General features: G+C 38.8%; 1 protein-coding gene across 1 annotated transcript in view; it reads right to left on the reverse strand.

Moving 5' to 3' along the window:
• LOC131068653 (sodium/proton antiporter 2) overlaps positions 1-13668 on the reverse strand; it is a 158069-nt gene that overhangs the window by 68536 nt on the left and 75865 nt on the right. The window contains exon 5 of the mRNA XM_058003889.2: positions 7004-7110. Within this exon, the coding sequence (XP_057859872.2) occupies positions 7004-7110 (107 nt within the window). The remainder of the gene's footprint in view (positions 1-7003; positions 7111-13668) is intronic.

Genomic DNA, 13668 nt, shown 5'->3' on the forward strand with positions numbered 1-13668 from the left:
ACAAATGCTACATATTCTTGTGGAAGCTTGCCTATCAAGTTGAATATCAATTGAGTATCCTTTTTATCAATGCCACAATCTTTGAGTTGTGCCCTCAACTCATTTGCCTTAGTGACATAATCTTGTATAGTATCAAAGTTCTTGGGATCTAACATGGTGAGATCACTATCAATTTGATATCCCCTAATCTCATCAACTTGACCATACAAGTCTTGAAACTTTTGCCAAGCATCCTTGATTAGAGTGCATTTCTCAATATGAAAAATGAGATCCTTTGATACATACTTTCTTAAGGTACCAATTGCCATGATATTTTTAGTGAGCCAATCTAAGTGACCAACTGGATCAGCCTTAGGATCAGCTGGAGCAACAATAGTTCCATCAATGTAATGAGTGAGTCCTTTTTCCATAAGTTTACTCCATGCATCAGTTTTCCAAGTAGCATAGTTATGTGGAGTTAAGAGAGGAAACTTAGAAGAACCCATAGCAGCAAAAAGGAAGGAACACAAGAGCACAAAAGAACAAGAGACACCCCCCCAAATTCACTCAATCAATGTACCCCCCCTAAAGTGATGATTTTGGCACTTTATACTTAGTGCGATTACAATGAGCCACTTGCAAAACAAGGCAAAGTGGACTTATGATACAAATTTTACAACTTCTCAAATGAGATACAAGAGACTTCAATCAATAGTGCAATGAATCTAACTGAGATTCAAGCAAATATACAAGTACCAAGAGAGCCAAAAATGGCCAAGATCTGAAAGTACAATTTCTACTTACAATGGCATCAATCTGATAGCATCATGTGAAAGTAGATGAAAAAATACGCACTTTCAAAAAAAACGGCACCTGAAAAGGAGGTCGGATGACCCCAAACGAAGCCTCTGAAGTTGCAAAAACTGGGATTACTCAGGGACAGTCACCAAAAACTGCATTTTCTAAAAAATCCGTGCATCAAAATCAAAAAATATCTTCACCACTACGGAGAGCACGAAATTTTAGCCCATTTCAAAAAAAATTGCACCCAAAAAGGAGCAAAAATGAGCAAGTTATGGCCATTTGAAGTTGAACTGCAAAATCAAAAATGCCAATGAGAGGGGGTCCAAAAAATTTCAAACCCTGCTGATGTGGCACTGACGTCAGCAAGTCACGGGGTTAAATTTGACGGCCGTATGACTGTCGCAAAACTTCGCCCTCTGCTGACTGGGCGTTCGTACTGTACGGACGGATGACGTGGACAGTTGACTGTATATTTCGTACTGTACTGATTTGCTAACTGGGCAGATGACTGTATGTACGGATGTCTGCGTGGCAATGTACGAAAATCCGACTGTGCGTACGGAAGGTACCCGCGGGCCAGTGGCCGCCTGCCACGTGGCAGGCGCGGGTTCGCCGGTTTGGTTGACCTGTGTCCACGTGGTGAAGCGGGCGCTGCCGGAGAGGATGCGGCGGCGCTGGTCGGACGGGCCGGAGGCGGAGGTAGCGGGATGGGCGGCAGTCAGTGTTGCCGGAGGCCGAGGCGGGGGCGCCGTCGGCGGCAGAGTCTGGCAGGTAGCGGGAGGCGGAGGCGCTCGGTGTCGGAGGCCGGCAGGGTCTGAGCGTCGCCGACAGGTTCACGGGAGTCGGAGCCCGTCAGGGTCTGTGTGTCGCCGACGGGGTCTGCGCGACGGTTGCACGGAGAAAGCCGCGTGGACGGCACGGCACGGCACGATCGGCGGCGGCGGCGGCGACAGCGAGCGGGGCGCGGGAACCAGGACAATCTGCGGCAGAACCTGCAGGTACGGTCGCTGCAAAACCTGCGACACGCAGGGTCACGGGGGGGGGGGGTCTGCGGACCCCCCAAAAATCCTCCTTTTTTTTGTTTTTTTTTTTTTTATTTTTTCTTTGATTTCGACTTTTTCCCAATTTTTTTTTTTCGAATTTTTTATTTTTCGAAAAATATTTTCAGAAATGAAAATTTATTTTTGAAAAAAAAATTTAATAAATTGCGAAAATCCGTACGATATAAGCAAAATTGGAGAAAAAAATTTTCTCACCAAAATAGGCTGAATTTATAACCAAAATTCATGGAAACGGCCTTTTGGACGCAATGGCGGGGTCGGATCTGGTCTAGGATGCCTCCAAAAGATGCTGCTCCTCAGATCTGCCTCTTGACGTCGCAATAATGCCTCTTCAAGACGAATCAATGAAGCCCCAATGGCTCTGATACCATGTTGGATTTTGCCAAGATCAAGGGCTCAATGAAATGTACAAAATAGAGACACAATATAGGACAAGAATAAACTATATTCTCATCAATGGAAATGATCAACAATATAGCTTCAATAGTTGTTACATACAATGTAGATGAGCCTGCTTATATAGGCAAGGCTAGGGATATGTATGAGCACACAAACATGACATGTGGCTCAATGAGAAACAAGGGTAGGTAGGAAATAGGTGTGGGTAGGTAGGAGAAATAATATAATATTCCACATGAGGTGGATCACCCACCGAAGGTGGAATTATCACTCCACTATAAGTGGATATGATAGTGTAATAACAAGATCAACACCATAAAAGGTGGAATTTCTCCTACACACACTATCCCAATGTGGCACAAACACCCAAGTGTCTCATACCCAAACTACTATGAAATGCATTATCCTAAGTAAACTTAAGTGTAATAATATCCATGATGAATAATTATTTACACCAACAAGATGAATGGGATTTGATGAGATTGTTTGCAGTGAAACCCTTGCTCATACCTTTTGTTAGTAGTTGATTGTTATTAACTTTGCAAGGTTAGTCTGAGCCTTTTAGCGTGGAAACTTAACTTCGATCACCGAGTGGATATTGTTCGTTGATGGTGTCCATTGGTGTTTAGAAAATATTTTACACAACTTTTGAAGATTGCACCGCCTTTGTGTAGTTGTCTTCTAGTGGCGAAGCAAAGTGTGGTTTGGTTTTACCCAAGCAATCATTGTCTCCTTGTTCTTAGAGTTAGCATAGATTTCCTAAACAGTTTCTTTTTATTCTCTGCATATTTAAACCCAAAAATCCTAAAAAGAGCTTGCCATTGACAAATCATTCGCCAATCACATCAGCCAACTAAGTGACGTCCGTTGCACATAGGAACCTTGGAGTCGATTGTCTAAACTCACTGCAATCTTAGCGAACAATCGTACTTTGATCAAGAGAGAGTGAAGTGACCATTAGGCAACTTTATTCTGTGTTAGACATTGTCATAAAAAACACATCAATAAGACGCAGTAGGCAACTTTATTTTGTGTTAGACGCTGTCATAAAAAACACATCAACAAGATGCAGGGAGACGGAGTCAACATGGACCCCAAAATGTGCCACCTCAACAATGTAATGTCCCCACTTTGAAATATGATTTAATAATAAATAATAATAATAAAGTTAAAATACAAAAGAATAAAAATTAAATTAAAATATAAAATAATATAATTAAATATGATTAAAATTTGATTTAAGTTAATGAATAGTCAAAAGACATGGAATGAAAAGTTGTGACTCCCTCAAATATGAGGTATAAAAGGGAGAAGAGAACTCATTTGAAGGGGGAAAAAAATTTGGAAATCAAAAGTGCAGATCTGATTTAAATAAGAAGTGCAGCCCTTTCAAAGGGCAGAGTTGCACTCTTCCAAAGGGTGCTAATGGTGAAAGGGTGTGTCTCTCACCAAAGGGCATATATGATGAAGAGGTGTGACCTCTCCCTCACATTGAGAGATATAAAGGAAAGGAAAAAACATCAGAAAATATAGAAACACACAGACACTTCAGGCAGTTCAAAAGACAATACATTGGTATGAGATCATGTACATATGCGTGTATATTCTGCAACAATATCATAACTATGTCTGCACATTAATACATATATAATATCACTGCATTCGAATACATATATGTTTCTGCATATCCAGTACTGTGAATATCAATGATATCTGGAAATTCCATGTTAGTTAATACATCCAATTCATATCAGTCATAATAGATCTGAATTATGGTGAACTGTTCTTAAGTAAGCATGATCGAAGGATATGAGTTACAGTGAGGAGAACGGTGCTGGGGTCACCTTTTAGGTACGCCACTTCATGGTTTAAGAACGGGGAGTCCCATGAAGCCAGAGGGGCACAGAGGGTGCTGCCTTTGGGCCTATAAAGGAAAGGCTTCCTGGGCACCTTGCTGTAACAGGTCATACACCTTCTATCATACTGACTAAATCTGTAACCCTGGATTGTGGGACAGGTGTGGTAAAGTGGAGGAGAATGGTGATAGGGCGCCACACTAGGTAGGCCACCTCATTGATGGCATTGGCCACTTGAGGTCAACGGGGTTAAGCTGCCCTTGAGCCTAGGGTGGAGGGCTTCTTGGGCACCACGCTTAGCCATCCTACCCCACATCCCGTTTCTATGATTAGGCTCTTGAGAATAGATTCATACTGTACAAATAATAAGAATTTAGGATCTGTTATAATCATGTATCTTATAAATCTATATCTCCTAACTTGTCTGCAGGATTCCACCTCAGCAAATCAGGTATTCCTTTATCTTCTTCTACTTTACTTAAGCATCCAGTTGTAAGAACACTATATTCTAGCAGATTCTTCAGGGTATATAGGCCTTCAAATTGCAATTACCATAACAGTCTGTAACATGTCTATTTTCAGTTAATTTAAGATTATAAGATAGAAACATACAATGCAAATTGAATCTGATATTACTATTATTACTGTTTTCAATTATATTTAAAATGAACTTGAATTATTAATTAATGAATTATTGAACTGAATTTATAACACAGTGGGTTTCATTGGGGAATATCAGCTAGGGACATTACAAACAATGACTTTATTTGCCTATGGAAATATTTAAAACAATTCTCAAATGTTTTACTTTGTAAAATTTTAATTGCTTTGAAGAAACTGTTTCAAAGAATTCAGTTGACAGTTAATTTTAGAAGTCTTTAAATATGCAACCGATGGACATTATTAAGGATCCCAATTTTTCCAAAGCTTGATACTAATTATTAAGATATACAAAAGTTTTGCCAATTGAGAAAGAAATTTGTGAGTCTGTGCGCTTACATAATTGAATAATTATGTTTTGAAATTAATTGCAAGTCAGTGTGCTTTAGTTTATTTCTAGTTATCATCTTTTTGTGTGAGTGCGGTACCTACTCACAAAGTATTTTTTTCCTTTCTTAACATGGCGAAATCTTTCCTTCGAAGTTCATAGTTTTCTATTGATCTTACAATCTGTGCATTGGAGTATTATTTTGAGATTCATATTCATTTGCTGTATAGGAGTTCTTAACCATAGTTCCTCGGAGATTCCTGATGAGAGGATGGGGGGAAGCGAGGACAAGTTTTGGGGACTGAGGGACCAAGGGCCTAAATTTGGGGACAATGAGGGGGCGAGGGCAGAGTGGTGGTGGCAGGGCAGTGCTGATATAAAAATAGAGGTGAATTGAAATCTTCAAGGCAAATCTGCAACATAACATCTCTGTGAGTGCCCCATGAAAGGCCAAAGAGTTTTAACAAAGTTAAAGGTTGCAATCATTATGTAATGACATGTGCCATATAGCAAGCGACCCAGCAGCATCCCCGGCAGAGGTGGTGGAGGTGGTGGTGCTGTGGTGGGACATTCCCCCAAGTCCCCAAGTCTCAGAAGCATCCCCCTATAGGGGACGCAGGTTTTTTTGTTTTTTGGGGGGGGATGCATCCCTGTGGAACACTGTTCTTAACTGCACTTATTTCATGGTTATAGATAAATGTCAATTGCCTTTCCTACTTTCTGGTTAAAAGCACACTCCATTTTATTATTCAAAAATCAAAATTTGTTCATGTAATGGAGTTGTACCTTTTAAAATTCAGAGGGAAGTTAATTTCCATATAATTTACTCAACTGTTGGTAGCAGTCTGTCTTTATTAATTGGACAAAAATAGAATCAGAAATATTTTTTTATGAGGACAAATCTGTCAACCAACAAGTTGTCATAAAACACTTCACTGACCTAAACCTCCTTAACCCTTATTTTTATCACAGCTTTATCCTCTACGATGACACTGCCCTGGGACTGAAATTCCCTCAAAATAATGTTGAAAATGTAGGCAAAATGCTTCCTACTTACAGATTTTCAAGCCCTTCTAGAACAATTCAAATGCATTTCCCTCATGAGGCTTCCTTCTGAAACTTATTCAGGTAAATCAGCAATTTTAGGACAGGAATGTCAAGTTCTTTAGACATCCCCATCCTTCGTGAAATTTGTAATAGAATATTTTTTCATGTCCTTGAAGATGTAGTTGGTAGCTTCTTGGTTCACTTGGGATCTTCTGAAGCTGTAATACTAAACACATCTTCAATATCTAGTATGTATTCCACCCCCCAAGAGATGCAAACCCTCTCTCATGGCACAAACCTTAAATTTCCTTGTGGAAAGAGTCTTTGAGCCAGCAAGGGTTATACCTTGTGCTATTAGTTAAATGTATCAAGATTGAGTCAAGTGCAAAATAACCACCTATAAAAATTAGTAGTGAATACCATGTGCAACTAGCCATCAGATAGAATTGCCATGGGAGGCTTGGCTGACAGGATAGCTTAACCAAAATGGGCCAAGAATGTAATTGCATGAGGCAATGCAAGGCTTAAACTTCATACTTACCTGCTTACGTAGTTATATGTCATGCTAATGTTAATAACTATATCTTTCCTTTGGATTGTTCTACAAGAAGTCCTTTCCTCATCTGTAATTTTTTTCTTTGTTATTCACGGTTTTTAAAATCAATCAATTTTGAAATGCAGTCATACATCAAATATTAATAAGTGTCTCTTCTTTTAGATTGTGCTACAAGTAGTCCTTTCCACATCCATAAATTTTTGCTTTATTTTAAAGTTTTGAAGATCTCATTTTTTTATATTTCAATCAGTTTTGAATTGCAGGCATTCTTAATTTGAATAACTAATATAGAAAAGACGCGCACAATGCATACCTTCTATAATCAGGATCTGGAATTAGTTTTCTCAAAAGGGACACCATCACAATTGTAGAAGTCAAATTATCCAGTATGGAACTAAGAAAAAAGGTAATGATGCCAATCTGCCATGCCACCAAACAATAAATTCACAATCAATACACTGACATGAGATTGAAATAACAAACAAGATTAAGATTAACAACCAAATATTTTCTCAAGGCCATAGGAATGAAGTAATTAGAATTTTAGCATTGTGCAATAGATACTGAGCAAAAGAAACAGAAAAGAAAAAGGATACAAGTGTTAGTGTTCATGCTGATACAACAGAAACTAGAACAGCTCATATTAAAGGATACAGCATCAAGATTCAAAATAATTACAAGGTTATCAATGTATTATAAATTTATAAATAACAATTAGAGAATAAATGTAAAATAAGGGCCTAATCATCAAACATAAACACGTTCTTGTTATTGTAATGAAAAGGTATAAAAATATATAAATATCCAAGGATAATTTTGATTATTGTAAGCAAGCTGAAGTGTTTTTGCTAAGGGAGAATTTGTATGCAAAAATAAATTATTAAAAAAAAATAAAGGATGGCATTTTACAAGCTTGCAATATAGTGGAGATGTCATATACCATCACTAATATGTCTAAATAGAAAAAAGAATTCATCTAATACATGAGCTAGATGACTATTATATACAAATAACTCCAATAAAATAAATACAAATAGTAAAAAGAAGGCTCATACTTCCCGAGAAGGCCCATCTCAAAGCATCACTCGAGATGGCTACAGTGTAGCTTGATATCTCTTGAACTAATTGATTGCAATGAAATTATTGGACACTCTATAGAGGAACCAGGACAAAGTTAATACACACAAATAGCAAACTACAACAGAGAATTCCAGGGAATATTGTGGAAAACTTGTTTCAAACACTAGCTCCTAGAGGAGATTGTAGTTCATTGCACCATTCTATAAACTCTACAATAGGTACAGTCACATTGACCTTAAACACTAAATCATATAGGAAAATCCAAACACGAGGTATCTAAAATTTAAATAAATGCTCTACCATTGGTAACAATATAATTCAAAATTAGACCACATTAAATGTCAATACAATCTAAACATTTACTGTGTTGAACTTATCAAGAACCTCATAAACCACCATTTTGAAACAAAAGAAACATATTTTTTGATTGCAAAAATCAGCTTAGCCCCCTATAAATTGCAATGCACTGGGTAAACTTTTTAACGTGACCGGCGATGCTGGCGCAACATGCCATCTGGTACCACGTGAACAAGGGAATTGGACCTCTTGCCTGCAACAGGATGCTTTACCCTATCGAGCTAGGGCCCCCTCCTTAAAACAAAAGAAACTAAACCTTCACATAGGTGGAGAATAATTTCGTATTCTATGGTTCAATAACATAATTTTTGCACTAACTATAAATCTTCTAATTTGTCTTTAAGTTGGTAATTCTTAATCTATGGATTTGTAACTCAAAATGGAGTAAATCACATTCTAGGCATACAAGAGAATTCAGTTGAGCAAGTTATTATTTCAGAGCTGATAGCATAAATACTCAAAAACCCCAAGGTCCGCTGTTTCATACCCTCAATTTTCTTTACCTTTCATTGGTTATGATTTGTAAACTAAGGTGGCAATGCCGCAAAGTGGCTCAAACCATTCATCAAAAATGGATTTCTTAGTTAGGGAGAAAAGATTGAATCACCAAGCTTAAAGATTGTAATGGTCCCTATATCCTAAGTATGAGGATGTCCAAATCAGTTTCCAGCCTTGGGTAGGATTTCAGACTTTCCCTATATGCATTCCTGTTGATGTGTTTTTTATGCACATGCGAACACAGAATAAAATAATAAGGTATCTTATCCTCTCTTAAACAAAGTTATCCGAATGCTGAAGATTTGCCTAAGGATCAATCGAAATAACTCCAAGGTTATTATATGTAGGGTCTCTACGTGTGGATAAGCTCAATTTGGTCTAATGTGATTATGCTGGAATCACAAGGGGACTTATGTTCGAGTGTCTGAGCATTTAATCTATTGGAACTTGAATCCTATCTACTGGCTGGAAGATAAAGAAATATCAATAGATACAAGGTTTGGAGAATCTAATCTAAGATCTAGAATGCAAGACGATGGATGAACAACTAGGTGGAGTCCTACTAGGTTGGGTCTCACCATCAGATTGAACAATCCGACACCAACTCAGTGCGATCTTCTAAGGGATGCTTCGAATATATTCAAATAGTACACCATCAGACATTGATCACCATTCAAGTTAATGCGTGAACAATAGACACGTAACGACCTGAGATTAAGCTCATTCTATGCCAGTTGACCACGCAGGGCGCACTTACAGTCAGCAAGAGGTTAGTGGTTTGGGGTAGGCAGATTCCACGTGAGTGCATTCAATAACTTCCTTCATTCAATCTAATTATTTACCATCTAAAATGAAGATTCAACAAGAGACCATGCGTATTGCAAAGAAACAACACCCTTCACCATAACTTCAATGAAAATGGAGTTCATTTACAATGTAGGCAACAATTTCTTGCCTTTTCCTCCTATTCTATTTTACTGACTATTCACTAACTCTCATTAGCTAACTCTTAAATATTAACCTTTACAAATGAAGAGCCAAAGCTTTATATAGAGAGCTCTTTACATTTCAATGGCTCTGATTAATTTACAATCAATGGCTAGGATTACAAGATGAAAACCCTAATTAGGGTTTGTTACAACAAACTCCTTTAGCCAATGAGATAATTACATTCAAAATTTGAGAACCAATAGGAAGCAGGGGTAGTTGCCTCGAAGTTTGTGCCATCACTGGTGAGTCAGGTACATTGAATCTGGACATGCTGATGTGGAGCCGTCTGACTGGAGGAACAATGACTGGGATGCCACCTTGTTTGGTACTTGCTCGCATCTCTTTTGATACTCAATTTGGTGATGCTGAGAAGCTAACTTTGATTAACTCTTTTGAAACTATCTGCTTCTTTAACATACCCTTGCACTGACCTCGGTTGATCCTCCTCTGTCCTTGATGTACTCGATGAATGATGTACCTCCTTGACTCCATGTGTGTTTGATGAGGCCTCTACACAGTCGAGTCTTTCTTTCTTTTCTGTCATCTTATCTCCCTTTGAAGTGTCTGCAAGATCCTTCTTCTGATATCTTGTGGTTTCTCCATGTAGTGGAATGAGGTCCTTGAGGATAGCTTGCAACTCCTTGAACACTTGAAGTCTTCCAACACTTTAGAAGCACCTTGAGTCCTCCTCCATGCATTTGAAGTGTCCTTAATGATGATGAAACTCAATGAGATCGCCCTTGTCATGGCCTGATCTTCCTTCTATCCCGACCCTCTTGATCTTAGAGAGGGTCAAGAGCGAATTTGATCTTCTAGGCTCAATTCATACTCCTTTCCACTTAATCTTGTCTTAAACTTGACCTTTCAATCCCTCTCTCCTGAAGACATCATTGATTTGACCCCCAAAAAGGCCTAAAAGAAGGATTTCGCTTTGGACCTTGGCCAAGGACAAGACCTATAAGGAATTTCGCTCTAGACCCTTTGGAAGGGTCAAGAGCGAAATTTGTGATTTAGCTTCAATTCTATCATTTCCTTAGCTCCAAATCACTTCTCAAGGCAAGACTTAACAATTCTCTCCCAACAATGCCTTAGGAATCAAGATCTTGATCTCAACAAGGAGCAAACTATAGTTTTAGGAAATTTCACTCTGGACCCTTTGGAAGGGTCGGGAGCGAAATTTGCATTTTGACACCATTCTTCTTCTTTTCAAATCTTCCTCCATCATCATCAAGTGAATTTGCCCTCAATTTAGCCTAAAACAAGATCTCTTGGGTGCATTAGATGAAATAAGGAGTCTTCCTAAGGATTTCGCTCTGGACCCTTTGGAAGGGTCAGGAGCGAAATTTACATTTTGCTTGATTTTCCCTCATGAATCTTCATTTTTCATCCTTTTCTCATCAACAACAAGTCTTTTGCCTTCAAAAAATGCTTGGGAATGATTTAGTTCATAAGTTGGAGCAAGGTATAATGCTTCATGGAGAAATTCGCTCTGGACCCTTCGGAAGGGTCAAGAACGAAATTCTCTTTTTGACTCAATTCACACTTCTTTTTTCCTTTCTTTGCCTTGAATTTAACTTGTCAAACTTCCTTCTATCACCATCAAGTCAACTTGCTCTCAAAGTGGTGTCTACTCAGTGCTTTTGGTGAGGAAATAAGCTATCCTAAGGATTTCACTCTGGACCCTTTGGAAGAGTCGGGAGCTTGAAAAAATTTCACTCTGGACCCTTTGGAAGGGTCAGGAGCGAAATCTGGAAAATAGGGCTTGTCCTTGATAAAGCTTTCTCCTAGCTTGCTTGCTTAGCTTCAAACCACCTTAGGAAAATTACTCTAGGGCAATTTGTTTTAAAATTGTGAGGAAAATACATGCTTTTGAGAAATTCGAAGGGTCGGGAGCGAAATTGCTCTTTTATGCTCAATTCTTCCTCATTTTCACTCATCTTGCTTTAGACTTGTCTTTTTTAATCCTTTCCTTGCCATGCATGTCCACTATTTGATGTCCTTGGTGAAGAAATAGGTCTTTTGGGGAATTTCGCTTTGGACCCTTTGGAAGGGTTAGGAGCGAAATTTGCAATTATGCTCAAATTCCTTACTTTTCATCACTTCACTTTGTTTCACACCTCAATATTCTCTCAACTACACCATAAGGACAAGGTTTATGAGGCAAATTAAGACCAAGAAGGGAGATATAAGGGAATTCGCTCTGGACCCTTTGGAAGGGTCAGGAGCGAAATTGAAGAATTAACCTTAGATACCTTCCAAACACTCAAACTTCTCCCTCAATCACATTGTTCTCACCTTAGGACACGTCAACAAATCACCTTAAGGAGGCATCTAGCCCAAAACGTTGGATCAAAAGTGCATCTTAACCATTTCACTTAGGTACCCTTGGAAGGACAAGACCTATCCAGGAATTTTGCTCTGGACCCTTTGGAGGGGTCAGGAGCGAAATTTGCCCTTTTGGTCAAATTCCTAACATTTCTTTCAACTTTGTTCGTAGACTTGGCCTTTGGGTCCTTCCTTCACCTTAATCAAGTCCATTTTCCTTCGAGGTGATGTCAACTCAATGCCTTTTGATGACAAATTAGGCCTTTCTAAGGATTTCGCTCTGGACCCTTTGGAAGGTGTTGATGTGTATTTTGTACATGACCAAACACAAAATCAAATACCCAGAGGTATCTTATCCTCTCTTGAGTAAAGTTCCCGACTGTTGAAGATCTCGCCGAAAGATCAGTCGAGGCAACTCCAAGGTTCTTGTATGTAGGTTCTCTACGTGTGGATAAGCTCTTCGTGGTATGATGTGATTTTGCTAGAATCACAAGGGGACTTACATTCGATTGCCTGAGCATCTGATTTGCTTTGAATATTACTGGAACGCAGGATTTCACTGGCCTAGATTTTGAAAAAGGAAAAAAGGATAAGGGCGAGGGAAGGATCTAATTCTAATACTAAGAATGTAGGAGCAATGAATGGCCTTTGATGAAATTCTAACTAAGTCTTGTTTTGACATCCCAGGACCATCTCCACAAGGTTAGTGCAATCTTCGGAGGAAAGCTTCATGAAGTTCAAATCATTGCTACAGGCATAGACACCATCAGGCTGATGCATATCAGTGAAGAAGCAACAATTGAAGTTAAGCTTAAGCTGAATGATTCCAGTTGACTACACAAGGCAAGTCTACAATCAACAAACTGCTAATAGTATGGATATACAAATTTCACCATCAATCAAACACATTTCTTCCACTCATCTAATAACATGAAATCAAATCTAAGAAGTACAGAGACCATGCAAATTGTTGAATCGACCCATAGATTTCACCATTTCTTCAATGAAGTTTACAAGTCTTTTACAACAACATCTTGGCAACAATCTTTGTCTTCTCTTTCTATTCTACTCTAACTGCTATTCTATTTGTTATCAATCATTAGCTATTCTAACCTCTATCAACTAATTATTCACCTTCTAACTACTGACTAACTATTAGCCTTTACAAATGAGGAGCCAAGGCCTATATAGCGCTTACAATACAATTCAATGGCCTAGATCAATTTGAGATCAATGGCCGAGATTTTACAATAAAAACCCTAATTAGGGTTTGTTACAACAGACTCAATTCTGGCCAATGAAATAATTGCATTATTTGGACACATGTCTTCTCTGGAATATTCGACCAATGGATAACCGGGTACATCGAAGTTTGTGTCATCTTTGATGAGTCAGGTACATTGAATCTGGACACGCTGAGGTGGACCAATCCAACTGGAGGAAAGATGATCGGGATGCCACCTTGTCTGACACTTGCAACTTGGTTGATTTTCAATTTGATGATGTTGAGAAGCTAACTTTAATTAACTCTTCTGAGACTATCTGCTTCTTCAACGGACCCTTGCTTTAACCTCCTTTGTCTTTGATGTGCAGGACGGATGGTGTACCTTTCCTTCAAATGCTGGACTGGAAGATGTCATCCTTGATGATGCTAGACTGGAGAAGGTCGTCCCTGATGATGCTGGACTGGAGAAGGTCGTCCTTGTTGATGCTGGACTGGAGAAGGTC

This window comes from Cryptomeria japonica, chromosome 6 (genome assembly GCF_030272615.1).
Source record: "Cryptomeria japonica chromosome 6, Sugi_1.0, whole genome shotgun sequence".
NCBI classification, from domain to species: domain Eukaryota; kingdom Viridiplantae; phylum Streptophyta; class Pinopsida; order Cupressales; family Cupressaceae; genus Cryptomeria; species Cryptomeria japonica.